The 22,658-nt window shown below is 39.9% G+C and overlaps 1 protein-coding gene across 4 annotated transcripts in view; it reads right to left on the reverse strand.

Moving 5' to 3' along the window:
- LOC134344331 (band 4.1-like protein 4B) overlaps positions 1 to 22,658 on the reverse strand; it is a 403,206-nt gene that overhangs the window by 285,681 nt on the left and 94,867 nt on the right. For all 4 annotated transcript variants that reach the window (XM_063043916.1, XM_063043918.1, XM_063043917.1 and 1 more), the window contains one exon: positions 10,210 to 10,314. In XM_063043916.1, coding sequence (XP_062899986.1) covers positions 10,210 to 10,314 — 105 coding nt within the window. The remainder of the gene's footprint in view (positions 1 to 10,209; positions 10,315 to 22,658) is intronic.

A 22,658-nucleotide genomic window follows, 5' to 3' on the forward strand; every position in this document is an offset into this window, starting at 1 on the left:
TATCAGAGAAATGTGTTGAAGTCACTTCATGATGATTCCGGTCACTTGGGGATCATCAAGACCTATGGATTGCTCAGAGATAGATTCTACTGACCTTGAATGAAGCTGGAGGTCAAAGATTACTGCAAGTTGTGCATTCGATGTATACGAAGATGCCATGTACAAGGGCCACCCTGCTCTCCCACCTGCAGGGCCACTTGATCTGGTGTGTATGAATGTCCTCTCAATAGAGCCTGATGCCAGCAACATGGCGTTGTCTTGGTTATTATGGGCCCTACACCAGATATGCGCAAGCTTCCCCTACCAAGGATCACAGGGCATCCACCATGTTATGGGAGAAGTACTTTGTTTATTATGTCTTCCCCAGGCGATACATAGCGATCAGGGACCGGGATTTCGAGAGTAGGCTCATACATGGGTTACTGGGCATGCTCGGAGTTGAGAAGCCGAGAACTATGCACGTTCACCCCGGCAGTGTGATCCCCAGCCCGAGAGGTTCAATCGGACCTTGCTAGACATGCTTGGAACTTTGGAGATCAGTAAAAGGGACAAGTGAATCAACATATTGAACATCTGTACACAGAATGAAGCTACCAGATACTTGTCATATTATCTGATGCTTGGGCGCGAAGCAAAGTTGCCCGTTGACTTCTGATTTGGACTGGCGAGGAGGGATCTACCACAGAAGACTTATCTGAAGTATGTGTCTGATATACGAAGGGAGCTGAAAAAGGCTTATGAACTAGCTGAGGTCTCAGCTACCAAGCAGAATCAAGGAAATAAGAGGAGGTATGATCAAAAGGTTAGGTTCTCTCAACTAATATTTCAAGACCGAGTCCTCAAAGGATTTGGGGCTTCCTGGGAAGCATAAGTTAGTGGACCGCTGGGCAGCTATGCCCTATGTAGTGGAGAGTCTGATGCCAGGTGTACCAGTTTTCTGAGTGAAACCAGAGCACAGGAATAGGCCTGTCAAGATCCTTGATCAGAACCACCTTCTACCTCTGGGACAAGAGGTGCATGTTGACCCAGAGTCTGACTTGGATCCTACACCTAGTAAGAGGACTCTGCAACGATGTGGGGGACCAGCAGTGAGAAAGATTAAACCAGACCCCACTCCTGAATATGATATGGATTCAGAGGATGAGGAAATGGGGATGTGGTATATGCTGCCCTTCATAAACTCCCCAATAATTGAAGAAGAGATTCCCAACCCTTCTCACACTGAGGTAGGTGGAATGGTGGGGGTGGGGGGACTAGCAGTGGACAGACAGGCTTGCAGCTGGACAATGAAGGGAGACTGGGCTCTAAAGAAACTGGGAATGAAGCTGAGCTCAGCCAAGTGACAAAGGGATCTGAGTTGCTAGAAGGCATCAGCAGTGGGCAGGGGGAGGCCTCGCCATGTAGGCCAGAAAGATCCCAAAGAGTGTCTGAAACTGAAGAAACAGACGATAGGATAACGATATCTCCAAGAGTCAGGAGACCCCCAGATAGGCTGGCTTATGTCAAACGGGGGGAACAAAGTCTTGCGCCCATCTCCCAGTGAGATATGTCACTACCATTTACAAATGGATTGGAGGTCCTGACTTCACAAAATTCCTTTGAAATCTGTGTTATTAATGAAGCCCTGGTTGCTATTGATGTTAATGTGATACAAGAAATGGTAGACCATTTCTCGTTTGCTGCCACTCTTTTTGGCCTAAGAATCAATGTCTCCAAAACCGAACTTCTGTACCAGCCTCCTCCTCTGTGTAGTCCCAGTGAGACCCAACTACCAGTCATATCGGTCAATGGGGTAGCGTTGAAATGTTCTGACTCTTTCACATACTTAGGAAGCGCTGTGACCAACACCAATTCATCAGATCTGGAAGTTGAGAGGAGAATTCAATCAGCTACAAAAGTCTTTGGTGCTTTGCAGAAGCGACTTTGCTCTCGCCAGTACATTAAAATGGCAACCAAGGTCAAGGTGCATAACACAGCTGTTTTACCATCTCTGCTTTATTCAACTGAAACGATGACATTGTATCGGAAGCACATCAAAAAATTGACCAAGACACAACACAGGCATTTACGCCAAATATTACACATCAAGTGGCAAGAGCGGGTACCAGATGTGGAGCTGCTCAAACGTGCTGGGACAGTCAGCGTAGAATCGCTCATTGCAGCTCCTCAGCTGCGTTGGACTGGTCATGTCACAAGAATGAGCAATGATCGTTGACCCAAAGCTGTTCTCTGTGGCAAGCTACATGAAGGAAAGAGGAAGCAAGGTGGTCAGAAGCCGTGCTACAAAGATGTGCTCAAGCACCATATGAAGAACACTGGCAATGAATGTCAACACCTGGGAGAAAGATGCTTTGGACAGAAGAAGTTGGCACTGCACTGTCAAGAAGTCAATCCCAGCTATGGAGGGGAAAAGGCAGAAGAAATATGAAGCAGGTCATGAACACAGACGTTCAGTGCTAGACCAGTCAAATCACAAATGCAACCACTGTAGGAGACAGTGCCGATCCAATGTGGTCTTGTGGTTCATAAGTGTGCCTGCAGAGACTAAACTCTCAACAAAGTCAACATCGAAATCGATGGACAGCCGAAGAAGAAAAAAAATGAAGGGATGATAAATTACTTCAAAGTCATGAGGACATGACTATTTTTGGTGGGGGGGGGGAGGGAAGAGTATAACACCCTGGTTCACATTTTTACAGCTATGCTGTAGGTATTTCATTTTAGCAGTTCTGTAAGAGCAGTCTGTTCTGCTTTCAGCCTGATATTTCTTGGCACTGAGTTGTAACAGAGTAGCAAACTACACAGCATCCACACACACCAGGGTTTCATGGGTTTGGCGGGACTGGAATATGTATTCCGTAGACTTGCACAGCCAACGAAACTAGCAGGGTTTTACAGCCTCATATGTGGCACCTTGTCAAAGGCCTTCTGAAAATCCAAGTACAGAACATCCACCGATTCTCCTTTGTCTACGCTGCTTGTTAACCATGCTGATCGTGGCCTATTTTATCATCTGCCACCAAGTATCCCAAAACCACATCCTTAACGATCAACTCCAACATCTTCCCAACCACTGAGGTCAGGCTAGCTGGCCTATAGTTTCCTTTCTTCTGCCTCTCTCACTTCTTGAAGAGTGGAGTGACATTTGCAATTTTCTAGTCTTCTGGAACCATTCCAGAATCTGATGATTCTTGAAAGGTCATTACTAATGCCTCCACAACCTCTTCAGCTACCTCTTTCAGAACTCTAGATTGTACATCTGGTCCAGGTGACTTATCTATCCTCGGACCTTTCAGTTTCCTAAGAACCTTCTCCCGAGTAATGGCAACTTCACACACTTCTGACTGCTGACATTTTCAAACTTGCAGCGTACTGCTTGTGTCTTCCACGGTGAAGTCTGATCCAAACTACTTATTCAGTTCATCTGCCATTTCCTTGTCCCCCATTACTACTTCTCCAGCATCGTTTTCCAGCAGTCCAATATCCACTCTTGCCTCTATTTTACTCTTTATACTGTACATCCGAAAATACTTTTGGTATCTTTTTTTTATATTACTGGCTAGCTTACCTTCATATTTCATCTCATCTTGCTTTATTCCCTTTTTAGTTGCCTTCTGTTGGTTTCTAAAAGTTTCTCAATCCTCTAGCGTCCCACTAATTTTTGGTATATTGTAGTCCTTCTCAGTGGTTTTACCATGTCGTGTCATCCTTCCTTTGGAATATTTCTTTGGGATGCATTTATGCTGTGCCTTCCGAATTGCTCCCAAGAAATTCCAGCTATTGCTGTTCTGCCATCATCCCTGCTAGAGTCCCATTCCAATCAACTTTGGGCAGCTCCTCTTTCATGGCTTTGTAATTCTCTTTACTCCACTGTAATACAAATACATCTGACATTATCTTCTCCCTCTCAAACTGCAGGGTAAAGTCCATCATATTATGATCACTGTTTCCTAAGGGTTCCTTTACCTTGAGCTCCCTTATCAAATCTGGTTCATCATACAACACCCAATACCAAATTGCCTCTTCCCTGAAAGGCTCAGCCACATGCAACTCTATAAAGGCATTTAGTAGGCATTCCTTCTCTTGGGATCCAGCACCAAACTGATTTTCTCAATCTATTTGCAGATTTAAATCTCCCATGACTATCGTAACACATTACCTTCTTTTTTTACATACCCATTCCATCTCCCATTGTAATTTATACCCATATCCTGGCTATTCTTCAGAGGCTTGTATATAATTCATGTCAGGATCTTTTAACCACTGCAATTTCTTAGCTCTACCCATAAAGATGCAACATCTTTCAAACCTGTGTCACCTCTTTATCTTTAGAAACTTTTGGGATCCTCTTTAATACTACGGGCGAACATACTTTCTTATTCCATCTTTTGGTTCTTGATGACTTCTTAGTTGCCTTCTGTTGGTTTTTAAAAGCTTCCCAATCCTGTAACTTCCCATTAAATTTTGAACTCCCTTTGGCTTTTATGTTGGCTTTGACTTCTTGTTTTGTAACTCCAAAACATAAAACTAATTGGAAGAAAAACAAGGGAGTCCAGAATTCGAGTCTAACTTCATTTTTACTTTAAGTAAAGAACATACGTATGACGTGGTGGTGTAATGACATACGTTATTTAAGTACTTTTACATATAACTTGCAATGCATTATGTAAACAACAAAGAATTCCCAATATTACTTAAATATTAAATACACAACACACTCCTTACACCTACCCAATCTTCATTCCATAAAACTAAATGCAGAATGGCATTCCTACCTCAAAACACAAATCTCTTATTTGGTAACCTTGCTAATAAAGATTTTTTGGAACAGAATTCAGAGCCTGTGCCCATTTACAATGAGTCTATGGTGGTAACTCTTATCGCCATTAGAAATCTGTTTATGGATCTGTTCTACTTTGCTTGTCTACAGTATATTTCCATCACTGCTACTACTCGTTTTTCATTCTGTACTGCAATCCATATAACTGTGTGATGTTGCAGTTCTGATGCTTGAAAGACCTCTGACTCCAATGGCTGAAAGACCTCTGACTCCAATGGCTGCACAACATCGAAAGCAGGTAGTTTTGAGGAAGCATTGCGTCTACAGAAGGACAGATTGGGAGAATAGGAAATGAACTGGCAGGTGGAATATATTTTAAGGAAGTGTATGGTCATGCATTTTGGTGGAAGGAATAAAAGTGTAGATTATTTTATAAACAGGGAGAAAATTCAAAAATTTGAGATACAAAGGGACTTCAGAGTCCTTGTCCAGGATTCCCGAAAGGTTAACTTGCAGGCTGAATCAGTGGAAAGGAAAGGAAAGCAAATGCAATGTTGGCATTCACTTTGCGGGGACTAGAATATAAGAGCAAGGATGTAATGCTGAGACTTTATAATGCATTGGTCAGACCGCACCTGGACTATTGAGAGCAGTTTGGGTCCCTTATCTAAGAAATCATGTGTTGGCCCTGGAGAGGGTCCAGAGAAGGTTCACCTAAATGATTTTGGGAATGAAATGTTTAATGTATGAGGAGCCTTCAATGGTTCTGGGTCTGTACTCACTGAAGTTTAAAGTAATGAGGGGGTTCTCATTGAAACCTATCAAATATTGAAAGGCCTAGATAGAGTGGATATGGGGACGATGTTTCCAACAGTGAGTGAATCTAGGACCAGAGGAGACAGACTCAGAAATTTGGAAAAGCTGGTTAAAAAATGGCCTATTTTTGCTTCTGTGTCTTATGGAATTATGATTCTCTGCAATGTCATTTCTAGATAAAGTGCCCTATTTTTTCCACATATTCAATCATAATTTTACTGATTTTTACTCAAAAAAGCTAAAGAAATTTGGCCTGTCCCCTAAAACCCTCACTAATTTTTATAGATGCACCGTAGAAAGCATTCTTCTAGGGTGCATCACAACCTGGTATGGAAGTTGTCCTGTCCAAGACCGAAAGAAGCTGCAGAAGATCGTGAACATAGCCCAGCACATCATACAAACCAATCTTCCATCCTTGGACTCACTTTACACCGCATACTGTCAGAGCAGTGCTGCCAGGATAATCAAGGACACGACCCACCCAGCCAACACACTTTTCGTCCCTCTGCCCTCCGGGAGAAAGCTCAGGAGCTTGAAGACTCGTACGGCCAGATTTGGGAACAGCTTCTTTCCAACTGTGATAAGACTGCTGAACAGATCCTGACCCGGATCTGGCCATACCCTCCAAATATCCGGACCTGCCTCTCAGTTTTTTGCACTACCTTACTTTCCCTTTCCAATTTTCTATTTATGATTTATAATTTAAATTTTTACTATTTACTATCGATTTGTACTCTAGGGAGTGCGAAGCGCAGAATCAAATATCACTGTGATGATTGTACGCTCTAGTATCAATTGTTTGGCGACAATAAAGTAAAGTAAAGAATAGAAGGACGTCCATTTGATGAGGAGGAACTTTAGCTAGAAGGCAGTGAATCAGTGCAATTAATTGCCACAGGCAGCTGTGGAGGCCAAATCATTGGGTACATTTAAAGCAAAAGTTAACATGTTCTTGATTAGTCAGAGTGTCAAAGGTTAAAAGGGGATGGCAGAAGAATGGGATTGAGAGAGATAATAAATTAGCCATGATGGAATGAAGGAGCAGATTCAATGGGCCGAATGGCCTATTTCTGCTTCTGTGTCTTATGGAGTTATGATTCTCTGCAATGTCATTTCTAGATAAAGTGCCCTACTCTTTCCACATATTCCATCATGATTTTACTGAAATTTTGAAACAATAAATATTGGACTATTTTATCTTGAACTACATCTCATTGCAATTGATAGATGCATGAAATATACAAATCATTGAATTCCAACTGTTTCAGCAAAGCAAACAATTTCACAGCGCCAAAAGGGGAATCAAGTATCTCTCATTCGCAATAAAAGAAAGTACACCAACTTCAATGACTGTTATCATTAATAATGTTTCATCCTTTAAAACCAATTACACCAATATCATTCTATCTATCCAAACATAAAACTAAAAATGCCAACGTTAGAAATTCAACAGCTTTCTCTATACAAAGTCATTTTAATTACATCTAATTACACCTTTCTCAAACAGGCACAGATACTTTCTCAATACAATCACCCCTCCACTTTCACTGCATAACCACTTTGTCTGTAGGGTGGCATGGTAGTGAAGCAGTTAGTGCAATTGCTTTACAGCATCAGTGATCACCGTCAGTGTTCAATTCCCAACGTTGTCTGTAAGGAGTTTATATTCTCTCCATGATTGCGTGGATTTCCTCCGGATCCTCCATTTTCCTCACAAGTTCCAAAGGGGTTCGGGTTAGTAAGTTGTGGCCATGCTATTTCGGCGCCACAATCAAGGCCACACTTGCAGGCTGATTCCAGCATAACTCTCGGTGTTTTGATTAGACACAAAGGTCACATTTCACTATATATTTCAGTGCTTCAAAGTATATGTGACAAATAAAGCTCTGCTTTCAATCCCAGTAGGGGTGACCCTTGCTTCCAGTTACCTGTCACTAATTTTCCATTCCATTCCCACTCTGATGTTCTTACCTTTCTCAATGAGGCCCAATGCAAACTTTAAGAACTGTAAACCAGGGAGCTCCATATGGAAATCAACAGTTTTGACAAATTATTGTTGATAGCTCACTTGTAATTACTAGAATGTCTTTATAAGTATTGTTGAGAAAACTGACATATTTGTCCCTCGTTACATAATATATTACACAAATATATTCTTTCCTAACTGCTCAGATGACTGTAAGTGTCACAATATACTCAGTGAGGGAAACTTGTTCATTTATCATGGTGTGATGTCATTCCCTTCACATATTAATGTGGATTCAATATAACTGGTCGACTTCCTCATCTAATGTGAAATAATGGACATGCAGTTCTCAGATTTTATTAAAGCTTTATTTACATAAATGACAAAATAATCCATTCCTACCACAAATCAAAGGCAACTCACTTTTTGATTCCACAACCACAGTACAAGTCAGGAATGTGCTGAAATGTGCGTGTCTAAATTAGTCCAGCTCTAACAAAGCTTAAGTTACATCAACAATATCGAGGATAAAGCACCTGCTCAAACATCTTCAACATCCTTGCTCTCTACTGCAGGTGCACAGTGGTGTACCACCAAGTCAAACATCAAAGTTCTTAAAAAAAAAATCACCTATCCTTCATCATGGCTTGGTTAAAAATTCTGAAACATCCCCCCCAAACACTACTTTTAATAGTACTGGCAAAAAAATCGCACTGATTCAAGAAATATATTCACCATTATCAATCTGACGTTTCCAGTAACAGCTACATTCAATTAATGAGTTAAAAGAGCTCAAATGGCATTCTGGCATTCATCTGTGCTTTTCCCAGTATTTCCAAATATCCAGGCACTTCAGCTGCCCTGACCAACAATACCTATACAACAATACAAAATCCCATTTCACATTGTTGTTCCAGGCACTATTTTATTTAAAAAAATAGAGAATACTTCAAGCACTCAGCAATTCAAGCAGCAGCGTTAAAAAAGGTTGAAATTTCAGGTCAAGAAGGGTCGATATTTCAGGGTAATGATCTGTTGAGTTTTTCCAGCCTTCTCTATTATTGTTTTAGATTTCAAACATTGCAGGTTTTTTTTTGCTCTATGCACTTTCCTGGTATGGGCAATAAAAAAACGTATATTTTGTTAATAACCAGTATCCTAAAATTGCCTGTCTAATCACAAAATTGGAGCATCACAGGCCCAAGAAAAGCTTCAAATGGAAGCTCAGTACAGGGAATTCATATGTCAGAATTCCCTATATATAAGTCAATGAAAGCTACTTAGTCACATGAGGAATTATAATTAATACATGGGACAAATTAATGACTTAGCTAATGTTCGACAGTCAATCAAGTATTTAAAAACATGACCTTAAACACCTGGAGATACAAAAAGTCTTCTCTTTAATAAATGAAATACTTAGAATCCACTTAAAATTGTGTATTTAAATTAATAGATTCTGAAAAACTCTTACCATATCCTACCAATAATTTGTAGCAATCTCTCTGGTTCTTGGAATAAAACCTTGGATCTGCCTTGATTGGTTCCTATTGGCACATCTGACCCAGAGAAGATATAGAACACAGAACATAGAGATTTACAGCCCTTCGGCCCACAATGTCATGCCAACCATGTAACCTGCTCTGAAGACTGCCTAGAATTTCCCTAGTGCATAGCCCTCTATATTTCTAAGCTACATGTACCTATCTAAGAGGCTCTTAAAAGATTCTATTGTATCCGCAAATATGGTTTTCTTAACTAGAAGTCCAACCAATAATGGGGTCTGCTTTCAAAATACCATACCTTAAGTCCATACAATTGTGCTCCATTTATAATCGTACCTCCCCTTTGCCACTTTAAGCTAGCATTATTTGGTATGCCTGTTGTAGGCATTTGTAGAGAAAATCAAGAGTTTATTCCTGTAAGAATAATTGAAAAATGATAGTCTGCCATCTATACTATGTTTGCAATGGTCTATCCTTGGGTTTCTTCAGTGAAGATCCTCCAGGCTAAGACTTCCAATAATACTTCCTAATGATGAGAATCCTTTCAAAAGACAAGCAAAACACAACCCTGCTTTTTATCCCATTTCCATCTATTCCTCTCAAACATGCCTTTACTCTGCATCAGACTGTGCCAGTACCTTGTTTCCTCAATGAGCATCAACAAGCCATGTATCTTTTCATCAAAATGAACATTTCAAATCCAATCTGTCTAGGGCTTTTAAATGAAAGTCAGAAACCCCTTTCTCACAAGATGTATGCTGGGTCCTCCCTAGTCAAGAGAATTGGTAACATTTCAGTGACTTATGCTTATCAGTTGAAGAAATGAAGGGCGTGCCCAGTGCACTAATTTAATTTGTGGTTCTTTTTCACCTACACATAATATTATGCGATCATATGTTTTTTAAGCTGTTGGTCAACTTTGTTCACTATTGAGTTGGCATTTTCGGATCTATTTTCTCTCATTCCACAAAGAAACATCAGTAAAAATGACAAATTCAATTTTTAAGATCAGTTCAATTTAACTTCTACCTAACTGCCTTCCTGAATCCAATAGAAAACATTAAGAATTGTTTGGACATAACCTGGGTGAAGCAAATTGTAAAAATGTTATCCTTTAATATAAACAACAGAAGATAACTTACTGAAACTTGTAAAGCGTCCATGAACTGCAGGCTGAAATATTCTGTTTCCACAAGGTCCAAATGGTAAACAACCTGGTCAAAGAGATCTTGGCCTTTTGCATTTTTCTATGAAAATAAAGAGCATGTGAAATTTGAGTTGTTGTTTTGAAGATTAAATTATATGAAAAACATAATCAAAACAATTCTTATTAAAACCTAACATTAAGTACACTGGATAAACTAAGACATTGAGAAATGTAAAATAACTCATTCATGCATATTTACTTTTAAAAATTTTATTTTAGAGATACAGTGCAGAACAGGCCCTTCTGGCCTACCGAGCTGTGCCGCCAAACCACCTCCCGATTTAACCAGAGCCTAATCACAGAACAATTTACAATGACCAATTAACCTACTAACTGGTACATCTTTGGACTGTGCAAGGAAACCAGAGCACACAGTGGAAACAGACGCACTCATGGGAAGAACGCACAAAATTGAACTCCGACGCCCAAAGTTGTAATAGCACTATGCTAACTACCACAATAACATGACGCCCCAATGTAGCTTTGATGTAGATGCATCTAAACTCCAATCTTGTAGAATTATGGATAAAGGTTATTAAATTATTTCACACACTATTCCTTATGCAATGACATGCCATCAACTTTTGATAGTATGTGCAAGTCTACTTGCAATTTTATGTTGACGATATGTTGAGGTACCAACACAATTACAACAAAGTGTACAACAATGTACTTAGATCCAATCAATAGTCACTTAAATTACTTATCCACAATTATAACATAATAATAATTTGCGACTGTGTGAACCAACCAATCAAGCTCCAGGCATAGCTGCTGAAACAACCCTACAGACAACAAAACCAGAGAGCCTATTCTTGGAATGTCATATGCCTTCTGAAAGCTCACTGCTGTCAAAATGACTGAACTATTTTTAAATGTTTTTGACAATCCAAAACATTTAAAGACAGCTTAAATACAGCTAAATAATTGAAACAGGATGATTAAAAAGATAGCAATCACTTCACAAGAAAGCTTAAAATGTTAAGAAATAATTTGGAAGTACAATTGAAAGAAGAAAACTACTTTCCTAATGCACCTGCATTTTTATCAAGATCCCACTCACGCAACCTATGTTAACCTCTCTTGGCATATCGTGAAGAGCCTTCCCCATCCAAAACCACTGACTTTCACACTGCAATGAACCAAACTGCCCTCAAATGCTTAGACATTTCACTGCCTGTCACAAGCGGGCACTAACACTGCTGGAGGTTCTTTAATGGAGCATGAATTTGCACATTTTACCCACTCTGTAATACTCTGATTCAATGACAGTCTAAAAATTGGGAATATTAGTTTGTTATTTGACCAATATCTCAAAAATAACAGTCCTACATTTAGTTTTTGCTTTTCCCCTATGATACAGGTAGATACCTATATAGGAAACACTTCCTATAACCTCCAATCCTCTGGAGCAATTTTTCTCTCTAATTAATTTTTGAGCAATTTTAGCCAAAACATAAATTACTTCTTCCATAACTTAACTTGAGTCTTTAACAGTATTATAAATCTTAATCCCAAAATTCCCTTCCCACTATTTCTAGTATTGCCTCATTTTTCACAATGCATTTGCCTCTTATTTCCTGACAATTCTACAACTACTACTTTACAACAATCATCAACTTTTTAATTTTTCCAACTGTGTAGCCACAAATGGGACTCTGGCTATCTATCCACTATCTTTCAAAGTTCAAAGGAAATTTATTATAAAAGTATGCTCAGTGTATGTCACCATATACTACCCCGAGATACATTTTCTTGTGGGCATTCACAGTTGATACAAATCAATGAAAAACTACATACAAGCAAAGACTAACAAACGACCAATGTGCAAAAGAAGACAAACTGCAAATATAATAATAATAATAATAATAAATAAGCAAGTAATAAATAATACGAGAACATAAGTTGTGGAGTCCTTGAAAGTGAATCCATAGGTTGTTGAATCAGTTCAGTGTTGAGGCGAGTGAAGTTATCCACGTTGGTTCAAGAGCCTGATGGTTGAAGGGTAATAACAGTTCCTGAATTTGAGGGTGTGGGTCCTAAGGCCCCTGTACCTCTTTCTTGATGGCAGCAGCGACAAGAGAGCATGGCCTGGATGATGGGCAACCTTGATGATAGATGCTGCTTTTCTGTGGCAGCCCTCCTTGTAGATGTGTTCAATGGTGGGGAGGGCATTTTCTGTGATAAACTGGGCTGTATCCACTACTTTTTGTAGGCTTTTCCATTCATGGGCATTGGTGTTAAAATACCAAGCTGTGATGCAGCCAGTCAGTATACTCCCTACTGTGTATTTATAGAAATTTCTCAAAGTTTTAGATGCCATGCTAAATTTGCAAACTTCTAGAGGTGCTGAAATGCTTTCTTTATAATTGCGCTTACACGTTGGTCCAAGGATAGATCCTCTGAAATGATAACGCAAGAAATTTTAAGTTATTGTTCCCTCTCCATCACCGCTCCCTCCATGAGGACTGGCTCATGGACCTCCAGTTTCCCTCTCCTACAGTGAATAATCAGGCCCTTGGCTTTGCTACCATTCGGTCAGAAGTTGCTGTTATGGCACCTTTAAATCACCCTCCTATCTGCCGATTTGACATCACCTTTGATTTGGCCAACAACAAGTGTTGTCAGCAAACTTGAAGATGGCATTGGAGTTGTAGTTAGCCTCAAGATTTCTGCGGTTTTCCGTAAGAGCTAAAAATTCAACTTAATACTTCCAAAGGAAGTTTATGTTAAAGAAACAAAACAGACTGCTGGTGGAGCCCGTTATATTAAGCAGCATCAATGAAGGCAAAGGGATGGTAAATGTTTCAGGTGAACACCCTGAATCAGAGTATATGCCATTCCTGGTAGACCTGTTGAGTTTCTCCAGCAGTTAGTTGTTTTTCCACTTCTGATTAGAGCATCTGCAGTATCTTGTGCCTCCTCTTATATCAACAAAGCTTAGCTTCAATATTCCCTTTTTGTCCCCTGAAATGTACCTGCTTTACACTTATTTTATCACCTTAAATATTTCCTACTTTTTCTTCCACTTAATCTGGACAGGATTCTATTATTTCAAGTCAAAATTCTGATCTTTATTTTTCCTTTTCCATTCTTGCACCAAACTTACCTCAGTCATCACCTAAATGATCTTTTAGATCAGCAGTCCCCAACCACCAGGCCGCAAAGCATGCACTACCGGGCCGTGAGGAATCGATATGACTTGGCGATATGAGTCAGCTGCACCTTTCCTCATTCCCTGTCACGGCCACTGCTGAGCCATTATGCATGCGAGGTCATTAACCGCGCGTCATCCATGTCAGCGCAGGAAGGAGATCAACTCCTCGAGCTTGCAAATGACAGCGGGCTGAAAAGTATGTTTGACATAACATCTCTGCCGGCATTCTGGATCAAAGTCAAGGCTAAATATCCTGAGATAGCCAAGAGAGCACTGAAAACGTTGCTTCCAACATATTTCTGCAAAGCGGAGTTTTCTGCAATGAACGCAACGAAAACTAAATTGCAGAATAGACTGGACATAAGGAATCCCCTTCGACTATCACTGTCTCCCATCACCGTCTTGTTGCAGGAAAACAAACCCAGGGCTCCTACTGATTCAGCGATATTGGTGTGTTGCAATGATTTTATATGTTCATACGGGGAAAATATGTGCTGTGTGTTTAATATCCAAACGTTACTTAAAATGTTATGATGCTATTGACTTATAAGTGACTTATATAGCCATATAACAATTACAGCACGGAAACAGGCCATGTCGGCCTTTCTAGTCCATGCTGAACGCTACTCTCACCTAGTCCCACTGACCTGCACTCAGCCCATAACCCTCCACTCCTTTCCTGTCCATATACCTATCCAATTTTTCTTTGAATGATAATATCGAACCTGCCTCTACCACTTCTACTGGAAGTTCGTTCAACACTTACTTCAAACTCCCTTGTCTTCCCCTGATAATTGACATCACTATATTCATGCGAGGAAAATATGCGGTGTTTAATATTAAATTCGTTAGATAAACCCTTTTAGAAATGAAATTGAGTGTATTAGCCACTTATCACCTATATTCCGGTTGTGATTAACATCCCCCCCCCCCCACCCCCCAACCGAACAGAATCGCCAAAAACAATTTGCAGGAAAAAAATTGGCAGGTACACGCATGCGCAAGTCAAGCACATGCACTGGTGCCCGCGCAAAGGCTTCATGGTCATTGTAGTCTTTCTCTGGGTAAACACAACGTATTTGACTGCTACTCTTGTCTGTTGGTAACCCTACCCGCCCCCCCCCAGATCATTTCTTATTTCTGTTTCAGAGAATTCTGTATATTTGCAGAAACTGCAACAAATTAAGAAAACACCTTACAAGCACTGCAACAAAGACACAACTTTTCCCCAACCTCAAATACAGTTAACACAGAAGCATTACAATATTTTTAATGTTCCAAAACAACTATGAATAAAACATCATAAATAAAGCAAATTAACTTAAAAAACACAAAATTGGGCAGTATGTCAGATGTATTGAAATTGTGTAACAAAAGATTTCTCCCAGTTGGATGTCCCAATCTGACTTGGTTAGTTTCATTTTTACTTAAATAATGTTGCATTCAAAAGCTATGTTACTCAAATACAAATGGATTAGAAATACTTACCATTAAAATGCATGAGCTTATCATTAATGATTTTAACAAAAAGAATTAAATTAGATACTTGAGTAAATCATTTGTTTTATCATTATAATTAAAAACCAATTAACAAATTACGTCAAAGTAGGCAAGTCTTCGAAGATTTCATTTTGCATAATACAAGCTGCCTCTAATTATACTCCAATTACAAGTCAAGACTATATAGTGTCTTATTAAACCAAGAGCAAACTGTATACTAGAAATGCAGAATAAAAACTGGAAATAGTAAAGAAATAGTCAACAAATCAAGTAGTGTCTTTGAAATACAACAAGATTTCATGTTTTTGGTCAATGTCCTTTCATCAAAACAAGAAAAAGCTGGAGAAAATAGATACTCGGATGCAGAGAACTGAAGGATGGAAGCGAAGGGAAGAAAAAGAAGAAAAATTACCACCGGACTATATTAAGATTAAAGTAACACACTGTAGATGCAAGACAGTAGCAAGATCTGATATGACCATAAGCATAATGAGAACAAATTGATGTTCATACAATTTTTCAGTGTTTCTACAGCTCTTCTTCTAAAGTTTCAGTAATTAAAATAACTCTGCAAAAATTCACCCATTGTCACCTAGGAAGGAGCAAAAAAACAAACCATTGGAGGAATTCATTTAGTGAAGCAGAAACTGTGGTAACAGCAAGAGGTCTGACAATTCAAATGAAGACCCTGCATCAGCTAACAGTGTTTGCAGTCTCGAGGCTCCATTTATTTGGGAAGATTAGCAATACACTAAAAGAGGCGTTTTTGAGAAAGTGCATGGACAGGAGGGCTTTAGAGAGGTGTAAGCCAAATGCGAGCAAATGGATTTAGCTTGGTGGGAAGCATGGTCCACATGGATGAGTTGGGCTAAAGGGAATGTTTCCATATCATAATTAATCTATGATTCTAAGAGATCTTATTTCAAATTGTGGTGCTCTAAGCTGGCTAATTGAATGGCCATAAGTCTACAGTTAAACTCATGTTCATAATGGTGAGGTCATTAGACGTTACTATTTTTTCAAACAGCCACCTAACATCATTAAATGTAAAAGTCATTAAGGTGATGGTGAGTGGCTCCTCTGAACTCCACGCTTTACCAGCATTTTGCTGAAAGGCTTGGCATTGAAAATACATGAAGTGACATGACATTTGATGCAGACCAACATTGCCAGAAATAAATTACAACTTGTTTGTTCAAACTCAAGCTAATTTTAAACCGTATGACAAGTATTAATTAGCACTAAACAACCTCCCTACCACTGAAAAACAGCACTGGTAAGTTTAATTCCTCAACTTTTTAATTAGCATTGAACATGTTAAAAATGAAATATATTTTATAAAACTTTTTCATGTCTTCTCTCTTATATTCAGTTCATTCTTTCCCATTTACCTTTTTGCACATATTGTAGCAATTAATTATATATTCTGTAATTTTTCAACTTGGGCTTTTTAATATTTTCTTTTTAATTTCATGGTTGATGGGACAAGTATTTGCTTATACAGTTACTCAAGACCCAGAAACTTAAGGTTTATTTAGGTTAGTTGACACAGTTTATTGATACTCGATCAAAAGTTGTCTCCTAATCAAATTATGAAGTGTAAAATGCAAACTGCAGCTACTAACCATTTGCTGCAAGTGAGCAAAAAATGGCCTTAAACATACATTAAGCATATAAATGATTTCATAATGATCCAGTAATCAGTTCAAAACACTTTAACAAAAAGGGAAACATTGATGTGGGATTACCTTTAAATTGGGTTTAATTGGAAAGACGTTGCAGAGGGTTGTAAATTTAATCGGCTCCATCTTGGGTACTAGCCTACAAAGTACCCAGGACGTCTTCAAGGGGCAGTGTCTCAGAAAGGAAACATCCGTTATTAAGGACCTCCAGCACGCAAGGCATGCTCTTTTCTCACAGTTACCATCAGAGAGGAGGTACAGAGGCTGCAAGGCACACACGCAGCGATTCAGAAACCGCTTCTTCCCCTCTGCCATCTGATTCCTAAATGGATATTGAACCCATAAACACTACCTCACTTTTAAAATATATATTATTTCTGATTTTTGCACAATTTTTAATCTATTCAATATATGAATACTGTAATTGACTTATTATTATTTTTTCTTCTTCTACATTATGTATTGCATTGACTGTTGCTGGTAAGTTAACAAATTTCACGACACAGGCCAATGATAATAAACCTAATTCTGATTCTGAAATATTTTATTTCAAGTCAGTATTTACTCATTTTTTAAAAATTAGTGTTCAGCAAAATCTGATTATGAGAAGGCTTAATCAAGAAATGCATCAAATGTTAAGATCTATAAACACAAGCAATTCAGACTAACATGTTCTTTTCCTCAATAAGTACAAATACACTCTGATCAGAGCCCTCTGATAAATATTTGCTTTGAAGCATGCATTTACTTTACGCATGCTCATGCAGAGCAGAAGTCAAGTATGTTTTCCCTGAAATGCAGGAAATTAAAAGGAGATATGATTGAGGTATATATTATTAAGGGTACACTGCAGGAAACATTTCTCCACATCCAATGTAAGCAACACCATGTGACTCAGATTTAATGCATGGAATGAGGGCTTTTAAGACTGGATCTGAGAAGGACCTTTTCCACGCTGAGGGCCATGATTACCTGGAACACATTGCCAGAAATACATGCTAATTGTATTTGAATGCTCTATTTTATGCTTGAATTATGCATTTAAGGTGATATAAGGAGTTTGGGTTCATAAGATGAGTCAGACAACATAGAATGCCTATTTACTAATGCAGCCATTAAAAATCTCTCTCCATCTGACTGGTTTTGTGTTCTCATATATAATAGTTTCCCTTATGACTCAACTATGTTCCTTCAAATATTGTAAAACTCTGATGTGGTTAAGATCCCCCCCCACAAACACCAGGGCACTGGTTTCTGTACCCTTATAAAACTCACTGAGGACCCGTAATAAGGTGGATGAATTGAAAGTGCAGATTGTTATTAATGATTATGATATAGTTGGGATCACAGAGACATGGCTCCAGGGTGACCAAGGATGGGAGCTCAACGTTCAGGGATATTCAATATTCAGGAGGGATAGACATGAAGGAAGGGGAGGTGGGGTGGCGTTGCTGGTTAAAGAAGAGATTAACGCAATAGAAAGGAAGGACATAAGCCAGGAAGATGTGGAATCGATATGGGCAGAGCTGCGTAACACTAAGGGGCAGAAGATGCTGGTGGGAGTTATGTACAGGCCACCTAACAGTAGTAGTGAGGTCGGAGATGGTATTAAACAGGAAATTAGAAATGTGTGCAATAAAGGAACAGCAGTTATAATGGGTGACTTCAATCTACATGTAGATTGGGTGAACCAAATTGGTAAAGGTGCTGAGGAAGAGGATTTCTTGGAATGTATGCGGGATGGTTTTTTGAACCAACATGTCGAGGAACCAACTAGAGAGCAGGCTATTCTGGACTGGGTTTTGAGCAATGAGGAAGGGTTAATTAGCAATCTTGTTGTGAGAGGCCCCTTCGGTAAGAGTGACCATAATATGGTGGAATTCTTCATTAAGATGGAGAGTGACATAGTTAATTCAGAAACAAAGGTTCTGAACTTAAAGAGGGGTAACTTTGAAGGTATAAGACGTGAATTAGCTAAGATAGACTGGCAAATGACACTTAAAGGATTGATGGTGGATATGCAATGGCAAGCATTTAAAGGTTGCATGGATGAACTACAACAATTGATCATCCCAGTATGGCAAAAGAATAAATCAAGGAAGGTAGTGCACCCGTGGCTGACAAGAGAAATTAGGGATAGTATCAATTCCAAAGAAGAAGCATACAAATTAGCCAAAGAAAGTGGCTCACCTGAGGACTGGGAAAAATTCAGAGTTCAGCAGAGGAGGACAAAGGGCTTAATTAGGAAGGGGAAAAAAGATTATGAGAGAAAACTGGCAGGGAACATAAAAACTGACTGTAAAAGCTTTTATAGATATGTAAAGAGGAAAAGACTGGTAAAGACAAATGTAGGTCCCCTACAGACAGAAACAGGTGAATTGATTATGGGGAGCAAGGACATGGCAGACCAATTGAATAATTACTTTGGTTCTGTCTTCACTAAGGAGGACATAAGTAATCTTCCAGAAATAGTAGGGGACAGAGGGTCCAGTGAGATGGAGGAACTGAGTAAAATACTTGTTAGTAGGGAAGTGGTGTTAGGTAAATTGAAGGGATTGAAGGCAGATAAATCCCCAGGGCCAGATGGTCTGCATCCCAGAGTGCTTAAGGAAGTAGCCCAAGAAATAGTGGATGCATTAGTGATAATTTTTCAAAACTCTTTAGATTCTGGACTAGTTCCTGAGGATTGGAGGGTGGCTAATGTAACCCCACTTTTTAAAAAAGGAGGGAGAGAGAAACCGGGGAATTATAGACCGGTTAGCCTAACGTCGGTGGTGGGGAAACTGCTGGAGTCAGTTATCAAAGATGTGATAACAGCACATTTGGAAAGCGGTGAAATCATCGGACAAAGTCAGCATGGATTTGTGAAAGGAAAATCATGTCTGACGAATCTCATAGAATTTTTTGAGAATGTAACCAGTAGAGTGGATAGGGGAGAACCAGTGGATGTGGTATATTTGGATTTTCAAAAGGCTTTTGACAAGGTCCCACACAGGAGATTAGTGTGCAAACTTAAAGCACACGGTATTGGGGGTAAGGTATTGATGTGGATGGAGAATTGGTTAGCAGACAGGAAGCAAAGAGTGGGAATAAACGGGACCTTTTCAGAATGGCAGGCAGTGACTAGTGGGGTACCGCAAGGCTCAGTGCTGGGACCCCAGTTGTTTACAATATATATTAATGACTTGGATGAGGGAATTAAATGCAGCATCTCCAAGTTTGCGGATGACACGAAGCTGGGTGGCAGTGTTAGCTGTGAGGAGGATGCTAAGAGGATGCAGAGTGACTTGGATAGGTTGGGTGAGTGGGCAAATTCATGGCAGATGCAATTTAATGTGGATAAATGTGAAGTTATCCACTTTGGTGGCAAAAATAGGAAAACAGATTATTATCTGAATGGTGGCCAATTAGGAAAAGGGGAGGTGCAACGAGACCTGGGTGTCATTATACACCAGTCATTGAAAGTGGGCATGCAGGTACAGCAGGCGGTGAAAAAGGCAAATGGTATGCTGGCATTTATAGCGAGAGGATTCGAGTACAGGAGCAGGGAGGTACTACTGCAGTTGTACAAGGCCTTGGTGAGACCACACCTGGAGTATTGTGTGCAGTTTTGGTCCCCTAATCTGAGGAAAGACATTCTTGCCATAGAGGGAGTACAAAGAAGGTTCACCAGATTGATTCCTGGGATGGCAGGACTTTCATATGAAGAAAGACTGGATGAACTGGGCTTGTACTCGTTGGAATTTAGAAGATTGAGGGGGGATCTGATTGAAACGTATAAAATCCTAAAGGGATTGGACAGGCTAGATGCAGGAAGATTGTTCCCGATGTTGGGGAAGTCCAGAATGAGGGGTCACAGTTTGAGGATAAAGGGGAAGCCTTTTAGGACCGAGATTAGGAAAAACTTCTTCACACAGAGAGTGGTGAATCTGTGGAATTCTCTGCCACAGGAAACAGTTGAGGCCAGTTCATTGGCTATATTTAAGAGGGAGTTAGATATGGCCCTTGTGGCTACGGGGATCAGTGGGTATGGAGGGAAGGCTGGGGCGGGGTTCTGAGTTGGATGATCAGCCATGATCATAATAAATGGTGGTGCAGGCTCGAAGGGCCGAATGGCCTACTCCTGCACCTATTTTCTATGTTTCTATGTTTCTATGTTCCTGTAATCTCTTGAAACTCACCAGGCCCTATATCCAGTCCTTCTTTTAAACTTACAGTATTCAATGGGAAAAGTAGAATATTACTCTGGAATATTCTTAAATAAGTGAATTGAAAGTGTGTTGACATGTTTGTTGGAATAACATCCATTGATCATTACTTTCATGTTTCATCTTTTCTCATGGCACTGTAGTAGCTTTCTGTTTTTTTTAAAAAAGCTTTCCAAACCTCAAGCTTTGCATTAATTATTGCTATATTATATGCCCTCTGTTTTACTTTTATGCTGTCATTGATTTCTCAGGTCAGCCACAGTTATCTCATCCTTCCTTTAGAATGCTTAAAGACGAACTGATTTTGCATCTTCCTCCCAGAAACTTCAGCCATTGCTGCTCTACTGTCATGCCTTCCAATCCTCTTCCAATCATCTGGCCAGCAAATTTCTCATACCTCTGTCGTTAACTTATCTTCACTCTTGCAAATGACAGGATGCCACCTAAGGATTCCTTCAAGGTCCCTAATCAAATCCTTCTGACAGTTCTGATCAAAATGCTCCAAAACCTAGGCCTCTGTACCTCTCTCTGCAACTTGATCCTCAACTTCCTCACTGGAAGACAAGTCTATGTGGATTGGTATTAATATCTCCACCTCGCTGATAGTCAACGCTGTGCTTAGTCTCTGCTCTACTCCCTCTACACCCATTTTGGCACAGCCCAAATGCCATCTAAAAATTTGCCAATGACACAACTATTGTTGGCAGAATTTCAGATGGTGATGAGAAAGCACACAGGAGTGAGACAGATCAGCGACTGTCACAGCAACAACCTTGCTCTCACTGTCAGTAAGACCAAGGAATTGATTGTAGACTTCAGAATGGGTAAGACAATGGAACACATACCAGTCCTCATCAAGTGATTGATTGGCAGTGGAAAGGGTGAGCAATTTCAAGTTCCTGGGTGTCAACATCTCTGAGGATCTACCCTGGCCCCAACATTCTGATGCAGTTACAAAGAAGGCACAGCTGTGACTATATTTCATGAGGAGTTTGAAGAGATTTGGTATGTCAACAAAGTCATTTGCAAATTTCTACAGATATACCGTGAAAAGCATTCTAACTGGCTGCACCACCATCTGGTATGGGGGCGGAGCACTGCACAGGATCGAAACAAGCTGCAGAAAGTTGTAAACTCACGTCAGCTCCATCATGGGCACCAGCCTCCCCAGTGTCAAGGACATTTTCAAGGAGAGATGTCTCAAAACGGCGGCATCCATCTTTAAGGATCCCCATCACTCAGGATGTGCCCTCTTCTCATTGCTACCATCAGCGAGGAGGCACAGGAGCCTGAAGGCACACACTCAACAATACATATTTCTTACTGTAATTTACTATTTTTATTATGCATTGCCATGTAGTGCTGCTTCATAACAACAAATTTCATGACATATGCCAGTAGATAGAGAGGAACAGATGCACATTATTTACTTGAATTTCCAGAAGGCGTTCAATACGGTGCCGCATAAACGACTTATCCATAAGATAATGACGCATAGGGTTGGGAGTGATGTATTAGTAGGGATAGAGGATTGGTTAACCATCAGAAAGCAAAGAATTGGGATGCATGGGTAGGCAATCAGTGGTGAGTGGTGTGTCGTAGGAGTCGGTGCTGGGCCCGCAACTGTTCACAATATACATTAACTATCTGGAAGAAAGGACCGAGTGTAGTGTATCTAAGTATACTGATGACACTAAACTGAGTGGAAAAGCAAATTGCGCAGAAAATACGGAGACTCTGCAGAGAGATATAGATCGGTTAAGTAAGTGGGCAAGGGTCTGGCAGATGGAATACAATGTTGGTAAATGAGAGATCATCCACTTTGGAAGGAAAAATG

This window comes from Mobula hypostoma, chromosome 3, assembly GCF_963921235.1.
Source record: "Mobula hypostoma chromosome 3, sMobHyp1.1, whole genome shotgun sequence".
Lineage (NCBI taxonomy): Eukaryota > Metazoa > Chordata > Chondrichthyes > Myliobatiformes > Myliobatidae > Mobula > Mobula hypostoma.